This window comes from Myotis nattereri, assembly GCF_964212035.1.
Source record: "Myotis nattereri genome assembly, chromosome: 1".
NCBI lineage: Eukaryota > Metazoa > Chordata > Mammalia > Chiroptera > Vespertilionidae > Myotis > Myotis nattereri.
This window is the reverse complement of record NC_138075.1, coordinates 109,775,476-109,798,714: the sequence shown is the minus strand read 5'-3', so window position 1 is coordinate 109,798,714 and position 23,239 is coordinate 109,775,476. Positions and strand designations below refer to the sequence as shown.

The 23,239-nt window shown below is 46.0% G+C and overlaps 1 protein-coding gene across 3 annotated transcripts; it reads left to right on the top strand.

The window, feature by feature from the left end:
• The first annotated feature begins 485 nt into the window (after positions 1-485).
• Positions 486-22,783, top strand: SCAMP5 (secretory carrier membrane protein 5). 3 transcript variants are annotated; one of them, XM_081084668.1, is made up of 8 exons: positions 517-657; positions 7,706-7,791; positions 14,262-14,303; positions 15,110-15,238; positions 18,069-18,225; positions 19,354-19,455; positions 19,900-20,017; positions 20,194-22,783. In XM_081084668.1, exons 3-8 carry the CDS (start codon positions 14,297-14,299, stop codon positions 20,386-20,388), a joined length of 708 nt encoding a protein of 235 aa, XP_080940794.1. In that variant the 5' UTR covers positions 517-657; positions 7,706-7,791; positions 14,262-14,296; the 3' UTR covers positions 20,389-22,783. The 3 variants fall into 3 exon arrangements, with proteins under 3 accessions (XP_080940796.1, XP_080940794.1, XP_080940795.1); XM_081084669.1 differs by lacking the exon at positions 7,706-7,791 and adding an exon at positions 12,910-13,290 and having other exon boundaries at positions 524-661; XM_081084670.1 differs by lacking the exon at positions 7,706-7,791 and having other exon boundaries at positions 486-657.
• Positions 22,784-23,239: the final 456 nt, after the last annotated feature.

Here is a 23,239-nt window from a genome sequence, read left to right as displayed (position 1 = left end):
GAGCGACACAGGCCAGCGCTGTTTCTATTATCTTTTATCTCATTTTATCATGTTCTCTTCCCTTTCTCTCTTTCCATGTCTTTTTTCTCTACAAGTTTCTGTATGTCTATCTCCACGGCTCTCCTCTTGCCTTTCTGTGTCTCGTGTGCATATGTCTCTCTCTCTTCATGTCTCATCTCTGATCTTCTGTCCTCCATCCCCTTGGATGTGGATCTGAAGGACCTTCATCAGTCACCATGTTCTCCTGTTCACAAAACTTTCTCACTCCTCCTTTCTGATAAATCCCAGAGGCCTCTGGAACCGGCTTGGGGGTTATTCCCCAGTTTACAGACTTAGAAGCTGAAGCTCCGACTGCTGGTACCAGGCTCCCCTGGGTTTCTTCCTCCACGCCCCCGCCGTGCCCCTGATCACGCAGGACTTAGGACCTCGGATAGCTCCGGGAACGTGCGGGCGCGTCCTGACTTCTTTCTCGCGAGAGCAGGGAGAAAGGCCTTAGAAGTGGAGGGGGAGTCTCGCGAGAGCTGCTGCGGTCAGGGGCGGCGCGCGCTCCCCGCTCCCAGGACCGAGCACCTTGCGGCGGGCTTGGCGCCGCATCGCCGGGTGCAGCGCAGCTCTGGGCAGCGCCGCGGCCTTTCGGCCTCCGAGCTACAGCAGCGGGTGAGTCCGCGCCTGAAGGCTCGGAGAAGGGCTTTGCAGGGAAGCTGGGCGCAGGGCGAGGGGCAGGGGTCACCCCTTCTCCACTTTGTACCCACTACGCTTCACCTTTGGATGCAGGAGGCTGGCCGAGATGCTGGAGAGGTGGAGAGTCGAGGTCACCTTTCCAGTTTGGAGCCCCGGATTCTCCCAGGCCTTCCAGCTCCCACCATCCCTATCCCTAGCTCCCTAGAGGAAACCCGCATTCTTGGGTGACGTCAGACCTCTGGATTCTGGAGCCTGACTGGGCCTTGGGCCCTCCATCCCCCCCTGGAAACCGGTGTTCTCTTTCCTGGGGATGGTGCACGCCATAGGCGATGGGGGCGACTGGAAGCGGGGTAACTGTGGCATCCTTTGCGTCCTTCCTCACTAGAGGCGCGCCTGCTGGTGGACCCAGGTTGTTACTCCCCCGCCTCCCAGGGGCGACCGACCTTTGGACTGCTGGTCTGAGCCGCCTCAGGGTTTGCGGGGGAAGGGGGGGATGCAGTGGCTTGAGCCTGGGGTCCCCCAGAGCTGAGGTGGTGTGTTGGGTGAGCCGCATGTAGCTAATTCCAACGCTGGCTGGAGTCGGTCACGAGGATAAGGATGAGGTGTTTGGGAACCCGTCCCTTCCCCTGCCTTCGGGAGCTTTTGATCTGGGAGTTAGGGGAACCAAGTAGAGACTGAGAATTGCCCCAGCTCCCTGATGGGTAGTTTAGGGAGGGCCAGGCAGACCTTCCGGTGGACACCAGGAGCATAAGAAGAAAGGGGAGCAAGAGCCAGCGAATAAGAGACTTCCTGGAGGAGGTGAAATTTGGATGGGAAGAGAGGGGATTCCTGGGGAATGGTAGGCAAAGGCATAGAGATGGGAATTAAGCACAGCTGTTGGGGAGCCTGCCTGTGAGCCCATGGGGTGGGGGAGTCTAAAGAATTTTGCAGCTACTGGTTCTGCCTCTGAGGGGCAGGGCTTTGAAAGAGGGCGATGGTTCTTTCAGGGGCATTACTGGTGGGAATGATTTTTCTGGGGAGGCTACACAAGTCTTGCTAGTTGAGATTTGATCTGGGTTTGGTGAACCTGAAGTCAAAGTCCTCAAAGCTGAGAGAGGAGTCTCTTTGGTGAATGGGCCACGGAAAGAGGGTCTTCTTAGGTCTACAAGCTTATGGAGTCCTTTCCCTGGCTGGCTGTCCCTCTCTCTGGGCATCTTTTTGCCAGCACCTTTCTTTAGGGATGAAATAATAGGATTAAGTACTGACCACCCTTGAGGAGGCTGCTTTTTCTAATTTAGAGCATCCTTCCCAGTTAATCTCCCTTTTCCTTTTCTCCTCTCTCTACCTCCCTCTCCCTGCTCCTCCTCACATTTCCTTTAGGGGCTGCACTTCCTTCCCTGCTGATATAGCCTGGAGTCTGTGAAGGTTTCCTGGAGGTGGGACAGCAGGGCTGACAGAAGCTGTGGGCTTAGCAGTTGGGGCAGGGCTTCAGTTGCTCCTCTCCCACCTTTTGGGAGGGTATCCAGGTCTTAAGCAGGAACACAGGTGGCAGTGCTCTGTGTCCTGCCCTGTGTTGGGTTCCTTCTGGAAAGCCCATCCATGAGAGACCGAGGAAGAGATTGGATGAGAATGAGTGACCACTTGGTGGCTAATAACTGGTTCAGAATTTAAGCAGTAGGATGTATAGCAGGGATATTTGAAAGGTTTCCCAGGAGAGATAGGATGTGAGAAAACAGTAGGACTTAGAGGAGCTGGCAGGACTCTTATTTAGGGGCACTGCAAGCAGAGGGGTGGATAGACATGATCTCATGAATGAAACTGGGTTGTGTGGGAAGCAGGTCAGCCTGTAGTAGAGAAGCAAAGGGTAGTGGGATAGGTTTGTAGCTGATTGGCACAGGCCTTGAATGCTAGGCACAGGTTCAGCAGGTGCTACTAAAGAGTCATCATAGGACAGTGATAGCAATGCCAGGAGAGTGTTACTTTCTCAGCATGACTCATAGTTCTGGGACTTCATAGTTAGGGGTGGGATAAGGGGACCAGAGGTTGAGCAAGAAGGAAAAACTTCGATCTTGGGCTCTAGGCAGGCAGGAAGAAAATTACCATTTCTATACCAAGGATGAAGGGCTCATGCTGGGGAGGAGGGAGGGCTGGGCAACAGGCAGCCCTGGAACCAGCCCCAGGACTCTGGCCTAATCTGAGTCCAGGCTTGAGTCTCTTCTCTTTGCCATGGGCCTCACTCTCTCCACTATGGGATCTTCTATTCTCCCAGCTTCACAGTAAGAAATGGAATAAATTATAATCTGGGTTTTTAAAACAAAATTCAGGTAGTATTTGCTATCTTATTTTTTTCTCAGGTTCTTTTGCTATATATACTAGAGGCCCAATGCACGAAATTCATGCAAGGGGCTCAGCCCTCGCAGCCCCGGCTTCGTCCGGACCGTTGTCCAGAAGGTCGTTGGGCTGTCCGGTCTAATTAGCATATTATGCTTTTATTATTATAGATAGCACCCTCACCCATCACCAAAAACATTTTGAGGAACAAAATTGCTACTTTTCCCATTTTGTAGTCAAGAAATTTGGTTTGCTGAGACCACTCATTTCTTTCTCTGTCTCTGTCAGTCTCTCTATCTTTGTCACTCTCTCTCTCTCTCTGTCTCTCTCTCTCTCTCTCTCTCTCTCTCTCTTTCACACACACACATACACACACACACACTGAAATAACAGAGGAGCCTGGAGCCTTCCATTCTTGTGACCATAGCCTCCTGCAGCCCTCCCAAGCCTAAGTTCTTTCTGGGCTAACCTTCATATACAAATGAAGCAGACTTGCCCTGTGCTCTGGCCATGAGCTCTGGCTTATCCCACTCTGTGTCATCCATACTCTGCTACACTGACTTCTCTGTAACCATGGGCACACCTTTGGAAGATAGCCTGGGACGAGGGACAGAGGTAAGGCTGGAGCCAGGATTAGAGTCTCCTCCTTTAAGCCCCCTAGAATCCAGTTACTACCCAGTTAGCTCCCTGTCTCTCTTCCTTGTTTTTCTTGGAGGACTTCAGTGCTGGACAAGTCTCCCACTCCACATCCCACTGTCTCATGGGAGGCAGTGCCTCCTCCTGCCACCCTTTCTACCAGGTACTCCTGAGTGTGGTCATTATTGGCATGTGATTACCTCTGAAATCTTAAATTCCAGTATACTCTGACCACAGTCCAACTTTTACTTTACCTACTTTGGGACCCTAAAGAGACCTCTCATTCTCTGATACCTCCATTTTTTCTATACGATGAGCATCACACCTTCTATGTCTTATCTGGATCCCATAGTCCAGGATTTTAACCATTCTCTGGCCCATGCCCTCAACTAACCTGCCACTTTGCCTGCGTGTCCCAACCCAGCAGCAGAAGTCGCAATTCACATACCAGAGCAGTTTGGTTCTACTTCCATGCGGGGTCCCCAGCCTCAGCTGTCCCTACACCATTTTTTTTTTAGAAATCCTTTCCCTCATCACTGGGGACTCTTGAGAGAAAGGAGGAAGGTAGAGAGAAGAATACTAATGAAAGATAAAGGTATTCCTTTAGTGACGTAAGTAAGGGTCCGGAGGCAAGATGGAGAACACTGACTTACCGAGTGTTTAGAGCAGCCGTGGGCAAACTATGGCCCGCGGGCTGGATCCGGCCCGTTTGAAATGAATAAAACTAAAAAAAAAAAAAAAAAGACCGTACCCTTTTATGTAATGATGTTTACTTTGAATTTATATTAGTTCACACAAACACTCCATCCATGCTTTTGTTCCGGCCCTCCGGTCCAGTTTAAGAACCCATTGTGGCCCTCGAGTCAAAAAGTTTGCCCACCCCTGGTTTAGAGTGTCAAGGGCCTGAAATTTAAGCCCCAATGTTGACCAATGGCATGGCCAAACATTAACAATTAAATAGCTACATACACCTTAGTCATAGCATAGAGAAACCTTGCCAAATACACAGAGTTGTTATTTAAATTTAGATAGTACTTCACTTTAGTTCAAATTATTTGTCAATTAGTTAACTCATGATTTGTCAAATTTTGAAGGAAGATCTGATTTCCAGACATCCTCAAAGGTCATGCTCCCTAACAATAGTGAACAGTTATTCTACTCTTACCACACGCATTATGCTTACTGTTTGTCCTATGAAACTACATCATATTAACTAAATGAAAGACATAGCACCATTGGCTGAGGAGGACATAGTGGAATTAATTAGTAACAAATGAACATCAAAATGTAACAGGTAAATAATACATCAGATGAGAAATAATAAATAAATGATGAAATGTTGGGTCAGCATGATTTTATGATTATTGCAAAAAAGTAAAAAAATTTGTGATTATTAAAAAAGAAAGAAAGAAAGAAAGAAAGAAAGAATGAAAGAAAGAAAGAAAATCCTTTCCCTCTTCCCAACAACTCCTAGTTCCATTTCATGGGAGGAGTATTCCAAACTGGGCTACTCTCTCCAAACCCTTTATTTATGGAAAGGGTGATTGGGGGTTTGTGGGAGAAGTGGAACCACACCCATGTTTTTCCACTTCTTGAATCTCAGCAGAAGGAAGGATCCTAGTCTAATATGCCTATTCTGTGCTATGGAAGCTGGCCCTCTGTCTCCTGAGATACTAATGTCCATCAGCTATTTTCCCTTCTAACTGTACCAGCTTGTAAATAAGCTCATCTCCTATCTGGAAAAAACTTTCTAACCCTATGTTCTCCACTAGTTGCTGCTGTTTTAAACCAGTGGCTTTGTCTTTTTGCAAAAATGATATATGACCATTGTAGAAATATTAGAAAAGAAAGATAAAAAATAAAGAAAACAAATAACATAATCTTTTAACAAATATACTTTAGCCGAAACCAGTTTGACTCAGTGGATGGAGTGTCGGCCTGTGGACTGAAGGGTCCCAGGTTCGATTCTGGTCAAGGGCATGTACCTGGGTTGCGGGCACATCCCCAGTGGGAGATGTGCAGGAGGCAGCTGATCGATGTTTCTCTCATCATCAATGTTTCTAACTCTCTGTCCCTCTCCCTTCCTCTCTGTAAAAAATCAATAAAATATATTTAAAAAATAAATAAATAAAAAATAAACAATAAAAAAATAATAAAATAAAAATATACTTTAAGTGATTTCAGAGAGGAAGAGAGAGGAAGAGAGATAGAGGCATCAATTATGAGAGAGAATCATCAATTGGCTGCCTCCTGCACGCTCCCTATTGGAGCTCAAGCCTGTGGCATGTGCCTTGACCCAGAATCAAACCAGTGACCTCTTGGTGCATGGATCAGTGCTCAGCCACTGAGCATCACAGGCCGTGCTAAGGCTCTATATTTTTAAAAAGAAGAAGAAGAATAAAATTCTTCAGTGGCTGACAGGACTCTGAGAATAAAGCTCAAATCCTGCCCGTGGCCTTCAAGGCCTGGATGACCCTGGCCCCTCCCACTTATCAACCCTATTTTTGGCTTTCTGTCCCTCCCACTTCTTGGCTCTACTTTTTTCTGTTCCTTGAATATACTAGGCTGTTGGTCTCCTGATCTTCACACCTGTTTTCCTGATTCTCTTTTTCCCTAGCCATCTCTTACTCATCCTTCAGGATTCATCTGTATGAAGCCTTCCCTGGTTCCTCCAGGTCAAATAAAGGAGGTGCTCTGCTATGTTCCTACAGCTTTTTGTACTTGCTCTCCCAGAGCACTTCTCAGGCTGTGTTGTAATTGCTCATGAACTTAGCTGGATCCTCTACTCTGACTTCCTCCCTCTCAACTCCAATATTACAGAAAAAATTGAAGCAGATACATGGGACTCTCACTCTCCTTTCCAAGGCCTTAAGCCTGCCTGCATCTGCTTGCATCATGCTCTCCTTCCTACCTTTTAGGATTGAGGCTTGTCTTACCTCCTTGCACTGGGTCCCATGCTTCTCCTATTTAAAGGGTTAACTTCTATCTATTGTAATTGCAACTTTTTCCCTGGATCCTTCACATCTCTAGCTTATTTATTTCCATTTTAAACAACCATCAGCCATATCTCTTCCTGGACCCTATGTCCCACCTAGCTAGTGCCTTATCTCTCTCTATTCTCTTCCTAGGCATAGGCACCCTTTTTCAAAGAGCTATCTACACCTGCTTACCTGTTCGGCTATAGATCTAATTTGGCTGCCATTCTGATCCCCAACCTTCCAAAACAATTCTTTTTGGGATCACAGATGACTTGTTGTTACTGAGTATAATGAACATTTTCAGCCCAGTCCTTTTCCTGCTGTGGTATTTGTTCACTGTCTACTGACTTTGGAGACTCCACTCTCTTCTGCCTCATCAGTTGCTTCCTCTCATTCTTTGCCAGCTTATCCTCTTTTGCCTGACTTTTTTTCCATTTGTTTTTTCAAACAGGTAATAAGTACATTCACATGATTCATAATTTGAAAAGATGTCCCAACTTTCATCAGTACTAAAATGAACATTTTGATATTTCAGAAAACATTTTAATGTCCGTGTCTTAAAATTTTGGGCATCTTAAAATTACAATTTGGCAGTATTATTTTGTGTGTGTAAATAAAATTAACACTCTCTCTTAAAATCCATGGTGTCTTGGGGTAGATAGTCTAAAGATACATAGTAACAATTCTTTTTCCCCACTTGCTCCACATGTATTCAGTTTCTCTGTCCCCCACGGAGCCACATTTTTCCCCCTTGATATCCTAGAGATTCTTTGAGTATCTATTACCAAATACATAAGGGTGGGGCAAAAGTAGGTTTACAGTTATTCATATGGAAAATAACACAATGATTAATAAATAATAGTGCAAGAATAAACTCAGTGTTTCTCATACACACAACTCTAAACCTACTTTTGCCCCATCCTGTGTGTATGTGTATATATTTTCCCCTCAATATTTTATTTTGAAAAATTTCAAAGCTACAAAAAGGTTTAAAGAACAGTGCAATGAACACCTATACTAAGGTATGTCACCTAGATTCATCAATTATTAATATTTTTCACATTTGCTTTACCTATTTATCTTTTTTTTTTTTTTTGCAGAACCATTTGAAAGTAAGTTGCAGACAAGACACTGTACCTGTAAATACTTCAGCATGTATCTCCTAAGAACAAAGATATTCTCCTAGGTAACCACAACACCTAAGAAATTTAACACTGAATAACAATATCTACTATGCAATCTATTTTCAGTTTTCTCTACTTGTCCTAAACATGTCCTTTAGAGCTATGATTTAAAATTCTAGGATTCACTAAAGGATCATTCATTGCATTTGGCTGTGTGTCTCTTAAGTCTTCTTTTAATTTAGATGAGTCCCCCTACCAATTTTTTGTCTTTCACGACATTAACATTTGTCTTGGAGAATTTTCCACAATCTGGATTTTTCAGGGTATTTTTTCATACTATTTTCAAAGTAAACATTTTGGCAACAACATTACATAGATGATCTTGTGTCTTTCTGTGTGTCAGGAGATGCATGATATCCTTTGGTCCCGTTACCAGAAATGCTAAATTTGGTCACTTGGTCTGCCAGATCTTCTCATTATTGAACCACGTTTTCTCTGTTGTGATTTATAACTAATCTAGGGTGTGGTACTCAAACTGTGTGATTCTCTTATTAACAGCCATTGATCATCCTTGCTTGTATCAGTTCTCATACAAGGGCTAAAAATGGTGATTTTTTAAAAAATTCTGTGATTCTTTCTATTATTAGAACTTTTCCTTTCCTCTCTCTCTTTCTTTTGTATGTCACCCTAGACTTGTACATTATTTTCATTCAATGTGTTATAACCCACCCATGACTGACATTCATATTTTTCAACTTGCATGCTGAAGTTGAAGAAATATTGAAAGGAACACTTTAAAAAATATTTTTATTGATTACAGAGAGAGGAAGGGAGAGGTAGAGAGAGATAGAAACATCAATGATGAGAGAGAATCATTGATAAGCTGCCTCCTGTGCACCCCCTACTAGGGATTGAGCCCAAAACCCAGGCATGTGCCCTGACCAGGAATTAAACTGTCAGCTCCTGGTTCATAGGTCGATGCTTAGCCACTGACCCACACCAGTCAGACGAAATACATATAACTTTATTTATTTATTTTTCTTAAATAATGAGCAGGTATGTATGTATGTATTTATTTATTTTTGTTCATCCTCACCCGGGGATATTTTTCCATTGATCTTTTAGAGAGAGTTGAAGAGAAAGGGAAAGACAGAGAGAAACATTGATGTGAGAGAAACACATTGATTGGTTGCCTCCTGCATGCGCCTGACCAGGACCCAGGCCGGGTAGGACCCTGCAACCAAGGTGCGTGCCCAGAATCAAACCTGAGACCCTTTGGTCTACAGACCAACGCTCTATCCACTGAACCAAACCAGGTAGGGCCAAATACCTATTTTAAATGAGACTTCTGACTTTTTGTTTAATTGACCAACTTTTAGTCTCAATTACATTAGATAAAAGAGGTCTCCTATTGAAATAATAATATTAAATGTGAATTGCTTTATTGTGCAGTTACCGTATACCCAGGTGAAAGGCCACAGAAGGGGCACTTTTTACTGTATATAGCTTCACCCAGATTCACCAGTTGTGAACATGTGCTACATTTGCTTTGATTCTGTCTATATCTATCTCTTTATCATTTCTTCTTTTATGAACTATTTGAAGTGACATCATGATACTTTTTCCCTAAACACTTGAACACATCTTTCCTAAGAACAGGGCATGTCCTACAACCTTGATACTATTATCCCACTCTAGAAATGTAACATAGGCACAATATTATCTAGTTTAGAGTCTATATTCAAGTTTCCTTTGTTACTCCAGTGATGTTTTTTTCCCTCAGTGATGTTCTTTATAGTATTTCCCTTAATCAAGGTTCACACAATGGTTTCCATTGCCATGTATTTTTAGTCTCCATTAGTTTAGAAAATCCCTTATCTCTTAAAAATTGTCTTTGTCTTTTTTTTTATTTTTTAGATGTTGGCTTTTTTTTATAACAGTCTGGGTCATTGTAGGTTTTAGAATGCTTCACAATTTGGGTTTGTCTGACTGTTCCTCATGATTAGATTCAGGTTAAACGTTGTGGGGCCTGAATACTATACAGGTGATGCTGTGCAGTCTCCCTGCCTCACATTGGGAGACCATAATGTCCATTTGTCTCATTATTGGTGAGGTTTAGTTTGATCATCTTGTTAAGGTGGCTTCTCTAGCTTTCTTCACAGGATAAGTGCCTGTTTCCTTTTGTAATTCGGTCATCTTTGGCCTAGTACTTTGAGACTCTGTGACTCTCTGTGAACAATCTTTCACCCAGTGAAAGGCTTAGCATTTATTGATGATCCTTGCCTGAATCAGCTATTTCCTTAGTGATTGCAAAATTGGGAGAGTCTTTTACATTCATAGCTAGCATTCTTCTGCAAAGGAGAGCTTTCTTTTTTTCTTTTCCCCTCTCTTTTAAAAATAAGAGTGTCACTTTGGACTCACAAATTATTTTTAAAAAATCAGTACATTATATTATTTTATTATTACTTTTGATACTCTTAATGGTCCCAAATTTGGCTGGTGGTACCCCTTCAGACTGGTGTCCTTTTTACATGCCTCCATTCATTGAATAACTCGTTTCTGGCACTACAAGATGTTCTAGGCCAGTGGTCGGCAAACTGCGGCTCGCGAGCCACATGCGGCTCTTTGGCCCCTTGAGTGTGGCTCTTCCTCAAAATACCGACTTCTGCGCATGGGCCATGAAGTTTCAGTCGCACTGTACATGCGCGCCCGCACATGGTATTTTGTGGAAGAGCCACACTCAAGGGGCCAAAGAGCCACATGTGGCTTGCGAGCCGCAGTTTGCCGACCACTGTTCTAGGCTAACCTTGTATTTGGTTTGGGACCAGCCATAGATATTTTTTAAGTCATGCATTCTTACTGATACCTCCAATTCAAATCCAACATCACTGGGCTCTCTTTTACCTTCCCACATTCCATATTGTCTTCATACTCTAACAGTGAAAACAGGTTCCCATTAACACACACTTACTCATAGCTTTCTCCTATAGTACACATGACAAAGTTTCAGAATCACCACATCGGTACCAACAGTAACAGAAAACCTGTTAATATATAAGATGTTTTTCCAGTGATTTTTGTCCTTGAGCTATATCTCTCTGAGAGAACAGAGAGTACTGTGACAAGTTACGTGGCTAATTCTTTTCTCCATGGTGTGACAGCTCATTTGTTTTTGTTTATTTCAACGTTAGGGTTTATTTCTGGTGTAAGTTTTTGAATATGTAAGACATTGTATGTACAAAAATATGTAAAAATCTTTACCTAGAGTAGTTTCATGACTCCTCCCAGCCCTTCCATCATGTAGGTTACCATGTCATTTGTTTCTGGTTTATTCTTCCTGTGTTTCTTTTGCAAAAATAAGCTAATTAATATGCATTTTCTTCTTTCTCTTTATTTCTTACATAAAAGGTGGCATACTATTTATACTTGTCTGTATTTTGTTTTTTTCTTTCTTAAAAAATTATTTATTTACCCTCTCATGAGGACATGTTTATTGGTGAGAGAGAGAAAGAGAGAGAGAGAAAGAGAAAGAAACATTGATGTGAAAGAGAAACATTGATTGGTGTCTCCCATACGCGCCCCAGGGATCAAACCTGTAAACTAGGTATGTGCCCTGACTCAGAATTGAACCCTCATCCTTTCGATGTACAGGATGACACTCCAACCAACTGAGCCACCTGGCCAAGGCCCCCTCCCCCTTTTATTTAATGTGAAAGGTAGCATATTATATAGACTGTTCAACATCTCGCATTTTTTTCAATGACTAGTAATTGTGGAGGTCTTTCCATATCAGTATTTTTAAAATAATTTTAAAAGAAAATATTTTTATTGATTTCAGAGAGGAAGGGAGAGGGAGAGAGAAATAGAAACATCAATGATGAGAGGGAATCATTGATTGGCTGCCTCCTGCACGCCCCCTTACTGGGGATCGAGCCCATAACCCAGGCATGTGCCCTTGACCAAAATAGAACCTAGGACCCTTCAGTCCGCAGGCCGATGCTTTATCCATTGAGCCAAAGTGGCTAGGGCCATATCAGTATTTTTTTAAAAATAGCTGCAGAGCAGTCTATTTTATGACTGTACCATTTATTTAATCAGTCCCCTTTAATAATGTAGATTGTTTCTAATCTTTCGGTTTTACAAACAATGCTACAATTAATGCAGCTGTGTAAGGGTATCATTTCATGTGGGTCCCTATCATGCTTGTCTTTTTTTCCTTTTGTGGTATATGTTTTGGGTTTTTATATATGTATTTGATTTCATCACAAAGGGGCCACAAAAGATTATAATTGCCCATACTTTTCATTGGATCCAGAGAAATATGACTGGAGCTCTAGGAGGGTTTTTCTTTTTTAAAAGCAAACTTTTAGCCCTAGCTGGTTTGGCTCAGTGGATAGAGCGTCGGCCTGTGGACCAAAGAGTCCCAGGTTCGATTCTGGTCAAGGGCACGTACCTTGGTTGCAGGCTCTTCCCCGGCCTGAGCCCTGGTCAGGGCTCGGGCTTGTGCAGGAGGCAACCAATCCACGTGCTTCTCTCACATCGATGTTTCTCTGTCTTTCCCTCTCCTTCCACTCTTCCTAAAAATCAATGGAAAAATATCCTCTGGCGAGAATTAACAAAAAAACCCCACAAACAAAAAAAAATAAAAGCAAACTTTTAATTGAAATATAACAAATAGGAAAGTACACAAATCATAATTGTAAACTTGATGAATTTTCAGAAAACCAACACCTCTGTGTAACCAGCACTAACACCATAGATTTTTTTTTGCCTGTTTTTAAACTTTATAGAAATCTCTATCCAGCTTTTAAAAAAATATATATTTTTATTAATTTCAGAGAGGGAAGGAGAGGAAGAGAGAGAGAGAGAAACATCAGTGATGAGAGAGAATCATTGATAGACTGCCTTCAGCACTCCCCACACCAGGGATTGAGCTTGCAACTTGGGCATGTGCCCTGACTGGGAATTGAACCCTGATCTCCTGATTCATAGGTCGACGCTCAACCACTGAGCAACACTGGTCAGGCTCTATCCAACTTTTAAATGTTGCATTGCTTTAGCACTTGGTCATAGACCATTTTCTGAGTTTGGCTGTGCATTGTAGCTCCACCAATTACTGTTTTAGCGAGTGGATTGCTCATTCACTTCCTTAGCCTCAACTCACTTAATGTATGTCTCAGTCAGGCCCCCCTGCTGAAACTTCCAACTGGAATATCCCCATCGCCTACAAAGCAGCCTGTCTGGAGGTCTCACAACACCTAGGACGTGGCAAGTCAGTGGCAGCTATTTGTCTTCCCGAGGATCCTGCATCTTTTCTCATGGATTGCCTCCTATGATGGGGCTCTCTGTTAACACGCCCCCTTCCCCCAGTGTGGAAGCTGGCAGAAAATCTTCTTTTTGTTTTTTGTTAATCCTCCCTCGAGGATATTTTCCCATTGATATTTAGAGAGAGTGGAAGGAAGTGGAAGAGGCAGAGAGAAACATTGATGTGAGAGAGACACATTGATTGGTTGCCTCCCACACACACCCAGACCAGGGCCAGGGATCGAGCCTGAACCAAGGTATGTATCCTTGACCAAAATCAGACCTGGGACCCTTTAGTTCTCAGGCCAAGGTTCTATCCACTGAGCCTAACTGGCTAGTGCTGGCAGGAAATCTTGATGGCCTCTCTCTCCCCAATTCCCAAGTCCATCTCAGGGCCCCTTCGTACTTGCTCCTAAGGGCCTCAAGTATCACTCCCTGCCTACCTCATCTCTCCAGCCTTACACTCCTGCTATTTCCTCATTTGCACTCTACCTTGGCCACAGTGGCCTTCTTTCCCTTGTTTAAAAGCGAGAGATCCTGCATCAGGATCTCTGTGAGCTTTCCTCTCTGCCCAGAAGGCTGCCCTTCCCTGAGCAGCTCCTCTGTGGTCTTCAGGTCACCTCTTACTGATTATATTTAATTTCCGACTCTCCAGACCAGGTTAGATCACCTTGATATATGCTGTGTATGTTTTCATAGCAGCCATCCTTCCCTTTTATATTGTTTACTGCAGAGGTTATTGACTGTTTCATTCAAGGGCAGGGACTACATCTTTCTTATTCATGCTTTTTCCCCAGTGCCTGACAGATTATAAATCCCCAATAAGTGAACAAATAACCAAAGGCAAAGGCAGGAGGAAGAGGAGCCCAGCCTATGACTGAGGCCAGGGCTCTGCTGTGTTCAGCGTCAAGGGATAGAATTTCCTCTTTCAGAAGTCTCTAGTACCCCCAGCCCTTTCTGTCACTTGCCTTTCCCTGCATGGTCCCATTCTAGGTTTCTTTCCTATCCTTGAATGGGGTTTTCTGTGGTTAGACTTTGTGCCATGTGGAAGGAGGTAGCTGGTGGGATGATTGCTCTGTGAGGTGGGAGATGCCTCCATTGGGTTCATCCCACTGTAAGAGTGTGAACAGGGCCTGGCCCCAGGGAGCATCCCGGCTGGAGCTGAGAAAAGGATCTCGTTAGGATGGACCATGATCCTCATCCTTCTCTGGCTTTTCTTTCCTTCCAGTTCAGAACAAAGAGGCTGGGCCAGCTGGTGCCATCATGGCAGGTAAGGAGAGGACAGACCATGTGGGCAAGACATTCAAGTAAGCATAGGGTGGTTGGATCTCTTCCTAGTCCCCTTATCTTCCCTAGTATTTGGAGGTCAGGTTCTTTCTGTCCTTTCGTCCCGAGGTTTTCCCTGGTTCCCCACTTGGGCCTGTCTATCGGTGACCCTGAAAATGACACTGTCTAGCCCTCTATCAGATCTCTGACCCTGGGGAACAGGGATCAAGCATCCTGATGTCCTGGTCCTATTGGCCATTGGACTGATGAGCAGCATGGGTGGCAAAGTCCCTGACCCCTCTGTCACCATTGCTCTCTAATACTCTGAGACCTGGTCCTTCTGGTTTCTGAGTTGTCTGATTTCCCAAGGTTCAGGTACAGAATGACAGAGCTGCAGGGAATTTTAGGGACTATTTAGCTCAACCCTCATCCCACTGGATAAACTGAGATCTAGAGAGGGGTAGTGACTTGCTCAAGAGCAGAATATTGGAGTTGAGGCTAGAACCCCCATTTCCAGACTAACCCCTCCTACTTCTGCCTGAAACTGGCTCCCTGCTGAGGAGAATGCTGAACCCCTGATGGACAGTATTTACTGTTTTTCTTCTGAGAGGCAGTGACACTACCTCGGGGCCTTTGGTTACTTTGGGAACCACACATCCTGGAGGAAGCAAGGTTTGTTGGGTAAGGATAGCAAAGTGGCCTATGGTTACAGGCCTTCAGGGCAGCCTAGGCCAGGGAAAGCATGACGCTATTGGATTGTCGGGGAGGAGAACATTCAAGGTGATGACATGTGATGTGCTTTACCCACAGAAAGAGTGAACAACTTCCCACCACTGCCCAAATTCATCCCACTGAAGCCATGTTTCTACCAAGACTTTGAGGCAGACATCCCTCCCCAGCACCTCAGCATGACCAAGCGACTCTACTACCTCTGGATGTGTGAGTGCTATGGAGGGGGATCCAGGTGGGGCATGCGGGTGGGGTACCCACAGGCTGGCTGTCTTTTAGCTCCACTTGCAGCATCTGCATGGGCCAGGAACTCTCCACCCCCCACTCCCAAAGGCTGCTTCCAGGGCCCACTCCCCAGCCGGGCCTCAGCTTTCCTCAACCCCAAGATCTAGCCTCCCCTCCCGCCAACCCCCGTCTCCCATTCACAGGCCATTTGGATAAGGGTCCTTGTCTCTTGCTCTCCGTTTCCTTTCCCACTGGAGTAGTTTTCTAGGGAACCTCAGGATTCTGGATTTGGAGAGGGTTCTTCCCTTAAGCCTCATTTTTCTTGCTTTCTTTGAGATCAAGCTGGGCTGGTTGCTCCACTTTCCAAGAAGCAGGTTTCTCATTTGTAGAAGAGGGTGTTGTTTCAGTGACTGCTGTGGTTCCACGTAGAGCTCTGTATGGACTCTTAGAACTTCTCATGTTCTAAGATTTTGAGGTCAAGTATGTAAAGGCCCTGGTTTCTGATGATCTGTGGCAGGTTGGTGGGAAAGGTATCATCTTAGGGGGATTAGACTTGGATGTGTCCAGGCTGGGTCATAGGTACCCTTTCGGCATGTGCAAGGAGAGGAATCTGGCTGTCCTATGCTGGGTACCAGTCCCAGGGAACACCAGACATCACAGGGTGACCTTAACCTGGGTCTGCCACATGTGATGTTGCCTTCAGTCAGTCCTGCACTTAGCTACTTACCTGTGGGGAGATGATTAATTGTGCCAGGAAGGTGAGAAAGAATACTGCCTTTGCAACAGGTCCTTCATGGAATGGTAGAAAGAATATGGGGACAGACAAACTCAGTTTCAAGTCCTGGCTTGACCTTTGGGGCCATTCCCCGCCGCCCCCCCCCCACCCCCCCATATAACATGAGAGAAAGAAGGGATGGGGCAGGTGTGGGTAGTTCTGTAGATGTTTTGAAGAGAATTTTTCCATTAAAATAGGATGTAGAAGTGGGGTTAGGAGATTTGAGGAGACTGGGATTAGAATGACAGCATGTTTGTGAACACAGGGTAGATACACTATTCAAAATTTATGGACCATGCATGGGTCCATTTGAGATTGACTACCGTGAATTTATAGTCCTATCAGGCTTTTTTTCCCTAGTAACAGTCACTTCAGGTCCAGATGGGAGTTGTGTTCATCCGGGGTGAGTGTGATCAGATGACAAGGCAGGGGAGGGAAGAAGTATGGCATCTAAGCTAGATAAAGAGAAGAGTGGAGATAGAGAAAAGTTTTTGGCTAGAGAGAAAGTGGCCAAGTCAATGGATGTGAATTCCGAAGAACTGGTAGAATAATTGCAGGAGAGGCAACTAGATCAACTGAGCTAGAGAGAGATGGGGCTGGGAAGAGAGGTGTAAACCAATATTAAAACAGGTTAATGTCTAGTTTATGTAAAGAGCAAATAAAATCAGTAAGAACACCAAGGTTCCAGGAAATTTGGGGGCAGTAAACAGGAAAGGAGGAAAGAGAATGCATAGGAAGAAATGTTCATCCTTATTATAAGGGACCCGAGATGGGTGTACCTGCAGAGTGATGGTGTTGTCAGAGCAGACGGGGAGCATTTCACCTGACCCTGGGCTCTGAAAATTCTGCCCCTGAGAAGATCTCATTCAGGAGCTGGATTTAAGGGCTATAAATATCTTCCTAAGTCCTCTCTAGGTGCCTGCCAGGTGCTTTGCTCCCAAAGAAATGTATATAATGCTTAAGGGCTCTATTCAGAAGCCAGTACAGTATATGCCTGGGTGTTTGAAGCTCCATTTGAGCCCCTCTTCCTTTGTTTATTCAGCAGGTCTTTGTGGAGCCTTAAAGGGATCCAGCCTAATGTTCCAGGAAGGGATTACCTTGTGTCAGAAGACTTGGGTGTGTGTTAGTGCCAGCATCAGATGAGGAAGGAGTCTTTGAGGTCCCGACTGGCTGTGACTCATTGATACTGTGATTCTGAGGTTCAGCTAAATTATGTGGGCACGGAGGAGGGGGAGCCTGGGTATTGTTCTTGGGGAGCTTCTAGTCTGGTTGATGGGCTGGGATTTGTACTTGAGGGAACCATGAGAGCAACCCAGGTCTGTGAGAGATCAGAGGGATGGGACATGAGTAAGGCTGCAGTAGTGAAGGAAGGCTTCTTGGAGTGGGTAGCATGATAGTTGTCTAAAAAATGGATTAGATAAAGACTGAGATTCCAGCCACTATTGCCTGCCCCATTTAAGTACAGGGCAGATTATACAGTGGCTTGAATAGATGTTTCCACAAGGCCTTTTACTTTCCCCTTTTTGTGCCCCTACCTTGCAAGAGAAGATGTAAGATGGGTTTCCCATGCCTTGGCCTTGGTAATTGCTGTGGATCTGGCAGGGTCAGGGGCTGAGGTCATTAATAAAAGGAAAAGAGCATTTCTACTACCCTGAGGCTTTGGAGCCCTTCAATGGGACTTGCTGGGCTGAGGCTCTGGATTCCTGCTCTGGAGACTGTTCTCTGGGTGTGGGAGGGGTGGTCTGAGCTCCCAGACTTCTTTCTTACAATCTGTACTTGTGTGTGTGTGTGTGTGTGTGTGTGTGTGTGTGTGTTCACTGATATGGGTTATGGGTGTGAATATGTGTAAATGTGGTATGCATGTGTATTTGTCTGTCCGTATCTCTCTGCTTGCTCTGTTTGCATGGGTTTGATTGTTATGTCTTGAGTTATGGGTGTATGTATCTGTGTCTGGGTGCTCATGTATCTCTGCATGGGCCTGGTGTTTGTGTTCATGTCTGGTGTATGTCTCTGTGTGTGCATGTGCTCCTGGGTCTGCAGTGAACAGCGTCACGCTGGCGGTGAACCTGGTGGGCTGTCTCGCGTGGCTGATTGGAGGTGGGGGAGCCACCAACTTTGGCCTCGCCTTTCTCTGGCTCATCCTCTTCACACCCTGCTCCTACGTCTGCTGGTTTCGGCCCATTTACAAGGCCTTCAAGTAAGTGGTTGGTGCTGACCCCGGCTCCTAACCCTGCCTCTTTGCTCACCTTCCCCATCTCTTCTCTACATATTATCTCACTTTTTTTTTTTTTTGCCATCTCCCAAACTTACTTTCCCTATTCACCCTCAGCTCAGACTGCCAGGTAAGATTTGGGCTTCCTGGGAGCTCAAGGCTGGGATGAGAGGGCTGGGAGTCAGAGCCTTTCTTTTAGTTCCTTTCTTCATCACTCTGCCCTTAGGTGTGGGCAACATAGAGTAGAGACCATGCCTATTTTAGTTTTGCTTTCCCCAGGCAGCTGCATGTTAAATGTTGCCAGTGGGGCCACCTGTCTTGGTGGAGATGCTCATCCTGTACCCATAGGGCTAGCTGATTTAGTGCCAAGTGAACCATCTATCCATGCACCAGTGGGACTAGCCATCCATATTCTAGTGATACTATTTATGTGCTAATGAGGTCATCCAACTCTGTACCAAAGAGATCACCCATCCATGTATCAGCTGGGCTAGCTCTCTTGGTGCCAATGGGTGTCTACTTGGTGTCAAATAGAATTTTCAATCTTTGTACCAATTGGACTATTCATCCATGTACCAACAAGGCTACCTGTCTTGGTGCCATTGTAGTATCCCCGGTGCCTCAAATGTCTTTGCCAACCAGACCATCTAACTATGTGCCAATTAAATTACTGTCTTGGTGCCAATAGGGTGTCCATTTTAGTGCCAGTGGGACTTTCTGTCTCTAAGCATATAGGATCATCCATCCATGTACCAGTGGAGCTAGCAGTATTGGTGCCAATGGAATTGTCCATCCTCTTGACAATGGGGTCATTTATTCCTGCCACAATGGGCCCATCTATTTTTGTGCCAGTTGGGCCAACAACCAATGTACCAGTGGGTGGTCCATTCATGAAGAGATGTCTCCCTATGTAATGCTGCACACACAGACCTAACATGGAATCCTGCAAAGATCCATAGTTAAACACTGTCCCATTTTGGCCTCTCATTTAAGGCTTTTGACTATCTTCTGTCCATTGTGTACTCACTTAAACTTGGAAGGGCTTGGGGACCTTGAAGGCAGGGAATCCCTAGCCCTCTGCCCAGCTGATGGGAGCCATCTCCTTTGTTGCAGGACTGACAGCTCCTTTAGTTTCATGGCATTCTTCTTCACCTTCATGGCACAGCTGGTCATCAGCATCATCCAGGCTGTGGGCATCCCAGGCTGGGGCATCTGGTAAGAGACTGAGGTATCTGGGACTGACCCATGGCTAGCATAGGTGGCACCTTGTTAATGTCTTTTGCTTACCTCCATATGCTAAGCTGTCTGACCTGGGAGGACACTATGAATTATAGAAAGTATGATAGGATTCAAGCTACTGGAGTAGACACAGCCATAGCATTTGAGGAGAAGAAGACCTTACAGTGGTTTCTGGGGGCTGAGTGTCAAAAATCATGGGAGAACCCAAGGAAAAGAAGCATTATGTCTGAGCCATGGGGAGGACTCTTCCTGAACCACTGACATAGGCCCTTTGGGTATAAGTAAGATGGTCCCTTTGCACCCAATAATATGGTCTCTCCATGTGACAATGAGATGGTCCCTTGCTCCAGTATATAGTGGGGTGGTTCCTGGATAACCCTCACCGTGCTGGGTAGCCTCACAGTTGGCCTCTTCCTACAGCGGCTGGATTGCCACCATCTCCTTCTTTGGAACAAACGTTGGCTCAGCGGTGGTGATGCTCATTCCCACCATCATGTTCACAGTTGTGGCTGTCTTTTCCTTCATTGCCCTCAGCATGGTACGTGGTTACCTCAAGGGTCATAGGGGGTGGCTTTGGAAAGGGGCTAGGACCCAGAAGTTTCCCCAGGGACTAACTGTGGAATGGCTTGGTGGACTTTGCTCCTGATGCACAGAGCACAGGTGGGAGGGGGGACTAGCTTTGATTAACTCTTCCTTGTGCTCCTCCTCCTCCAGGTTCATAAATTCTACCGGGGCAGTGGGGGAAGTTTCAGCAAAGCTCAGGAGGAGTGGACCACGGGGGCATGGAAGAACCCACACGTGCAGCAAGCAGCCCAGAATGCAGCCATGGGGGCAGCCCAGGGTGCCATGAATCAGCCGCAGACTCAATATTCTGCCACCCCCAACTACACATACTCTAATGAGATGTGAGCCAGCCAAGCCTACTGGGAGGCAGGGCTGGGGGATGATGGAATGGGGCTCAAGTCACATAATCTGTTGTGGTGACCAAGCAAGGTTCTCCCTTTCCTTTTCTCCTCTTTGTACAAAGAAAAAGAAAGAAAGAAAAAAATATATATATCCCCTGCCCCTTTGGATTTTGCTCTGAGCATTCTGAGAGCTATAGGCTGCACATGGAACTGCCCCATGTTGCAGTAGTAGTTGTGTCCATGTCCCATGTAAAGTAGTGTGCAGTGGAGGTCTCTGTTGTGGTGCTAGATGTATATTTAGAACTAAATCAGCCGCCCACCCTCCATCTGGCTATTCCCTCTGACCTTGGCCCAAGGACCCCTCATGGGACAGGAGGCATAGCCGAGAGAGCCTGGCCCCCTCCCCAGGATTATGAGTTGAAACTGTTTCCACTTTTGGTCTTATTGGGAAGTGACACTATTTAGCACTCTTGGTAGTGGTGGTAGTGGGTGGGAGGGTGGGACAGGCCGGGGATCTTTCCTTGCTCCTAATTTGAGTACCCTTCCCCTCCTCTCTTTCTGCTGTCACATTCCCTGTGGTCTATTCTCTTGCCCAGGATTTTTCTCTTCCCCATGTGGTTTTTCTTTGTCTTCCCCAATGCTGAATGTCGCAGTAGTATCTGCTCCTGAGACTGAGCCCATTCCCAGATCAAAGAAGCAGATAGGAATGCTGAGCCTTAGCTCTGATGTGGGAGGGCACACTGGTGCAGAGCCCTTTGGGCACCTGTCTCGCAGGGAATGGCATTGCAGGGTCATCCTCCTGACTCTGAGAGCTAAGCCTGTAGAGGCAGGCTCCTCTTTTTCCTATCCTGCTTCCCCTGCTTCTCTTCCAAGAGACCCCTCGAGCCCCTCTGCCTAGGTCTCTCCCCAAACCCCAAGCTGCTGTGGCCTGATGCTGCCACCCTACCCTGCCTTCCCTGAAGAATTGGGTGGTGTTCAGGCAAAGGTACAGCTGAAGTAGAGGACATGTAAATAATTATTGTTTCCTGGGTGAGGTCTGGCTGGTTCAAGCCTGCAGGGAGGTACTAGGTGTCTCTCTGAGTGACCGACCATTGGATTCCTGGCAGCAGTAGCTGTTCTGTGTGCTTCTGGTAGAAGGGATAGGCTCAGAGGGCTGGGCCTGGAGGGAAGATCAGAGGAGAGGGCAGGCATGGCCCATTGAGAGTGCTGCATGACTCCCCCTTGCCAACTTGCTCTTGGTCACAGGGCAGTTCTGGGTACTTGAACTTAGGGCCCAGGAAGAAGCAAAGGGCCAATCTTTTCAGCAGGCTCAATGGCTGGAATGGGATTTCAGGTTAGTATTGGTGGGAAGGGAGCCTCTCTGGCTTTTGCTTGTTTTTTCACATCAAGATAACTTGCTACCTTCTGCCTACTAGCCTTGGTTCTTGGCTCTTCCTCACCCTGCCAGAACCCCTTTCTCTTCCAGGACAGTGATTTCAGGGTTATAGGGCTATTCTGCTCCAAGCATTATGAGAATGTTGCTGGTAAAGACCCTGGCTTTCTGAGGCCTGGAGGGGAGTGGATTCTCACTCAAGGAGTAGCTGCTCATTTCCTACTCTCCCTTCTCCTACCTGGGTATTTGGCCTGAAGAACCAAACCCTGCTTGGCCATTGTGGACTGGCTCCAGCTTGGAACCCAGCACCTGGGCTTCCAGTTATGATCCTGAGCTTTGAGCTCCAAGCACTAAATTTTCCTATAAGGGAGCCAGGGCCTCTGGGAAGTTCTCTTTCTAATGGTCCCTTAGGCTTGGGCCAGAGTGTGATTGGCTCTCTCCTCTACCACTTTCTCTCCAAAAAGCATTTGTTACAGCCCATAGTACACTAGGTCTAGGTTCTTCCTTCCCTGTCTTCTCCCCAAGCCCAGACTTCTGGCTCCCTTTCTCTTAGTCTCTGTGGTAGCTTCAGAAAGGCCTGTGGTCTAGCTGCAAGCCCAGGATCCAGGACCTGCTGGTTGCCACCTCCAGTCAATTTCCTTCTCTTCCTGCCTTTCCTTTGTCCTGGCCCAAGACCTATGTGACCATGCCTGACTGTCCTTGGAAGGCCTGCTACTTGTGTGTGGCTGAGCTTGTCCAGGCCCTTGGATGCTGCATCTCCAGGCAGCTAAGCACTTTTCTGGTGAAAGATCTAGTATGAGAAATGGGGCTGGGCACAGATTCATCTCTGCAGGATGGTCTGGGGGGTGGGGTGGAAGAAGCCCATGCCAGTTTTTTGAATCCTCAGATTTGCAGCCAGTGACCTGTTTTTGTATTCTTATTTCTGGGAGACATAGACCATTCTCCATCTGGCAGTTGACCTGCTTGAGCCAGAGTGTCTGTGGTAACTGAGTGAACCATAATAAATGGGAACATTTGGCTCTGTGTATCCTGCTGTGTCATGTGTCTTCATCTGGGCCTGTGTGGAGCCTCACCTGTGGGCTGTGGGGTGTGGAGGTAGGGTGGTTTGCAGGAGGAAGTAGAAGGCTGGATTAGTGGGGGAGGGGTAGTTTGGTCCAGATAGTCCCTGCAGGCAAGGGCAGAGGAAGAGCACCGAGGGCCCCACCCAACTCTCATGATGGAAACTGGCAGCTGACTGAACAGCCTCCGGGGCAAAGTTGCCTCCACCTGCTTGCTCCAGATGCCTTCCTGTTGCCATGCCGCGAACACCATATGGACTGCTGTTTTGGTAGTCTACGCACCTGCTCATCCTTCAGGATTCATCCCGAGTGACTCCTCTGAGATGGTTTACCTGCCTCTGTGTTTACACCCCTCTGCTTCTTCGTGGGCGACCTTATTCTGTAATTTTCTGTGTTTCTGCTTGTCTCAAGAGCAGGGATGCGTC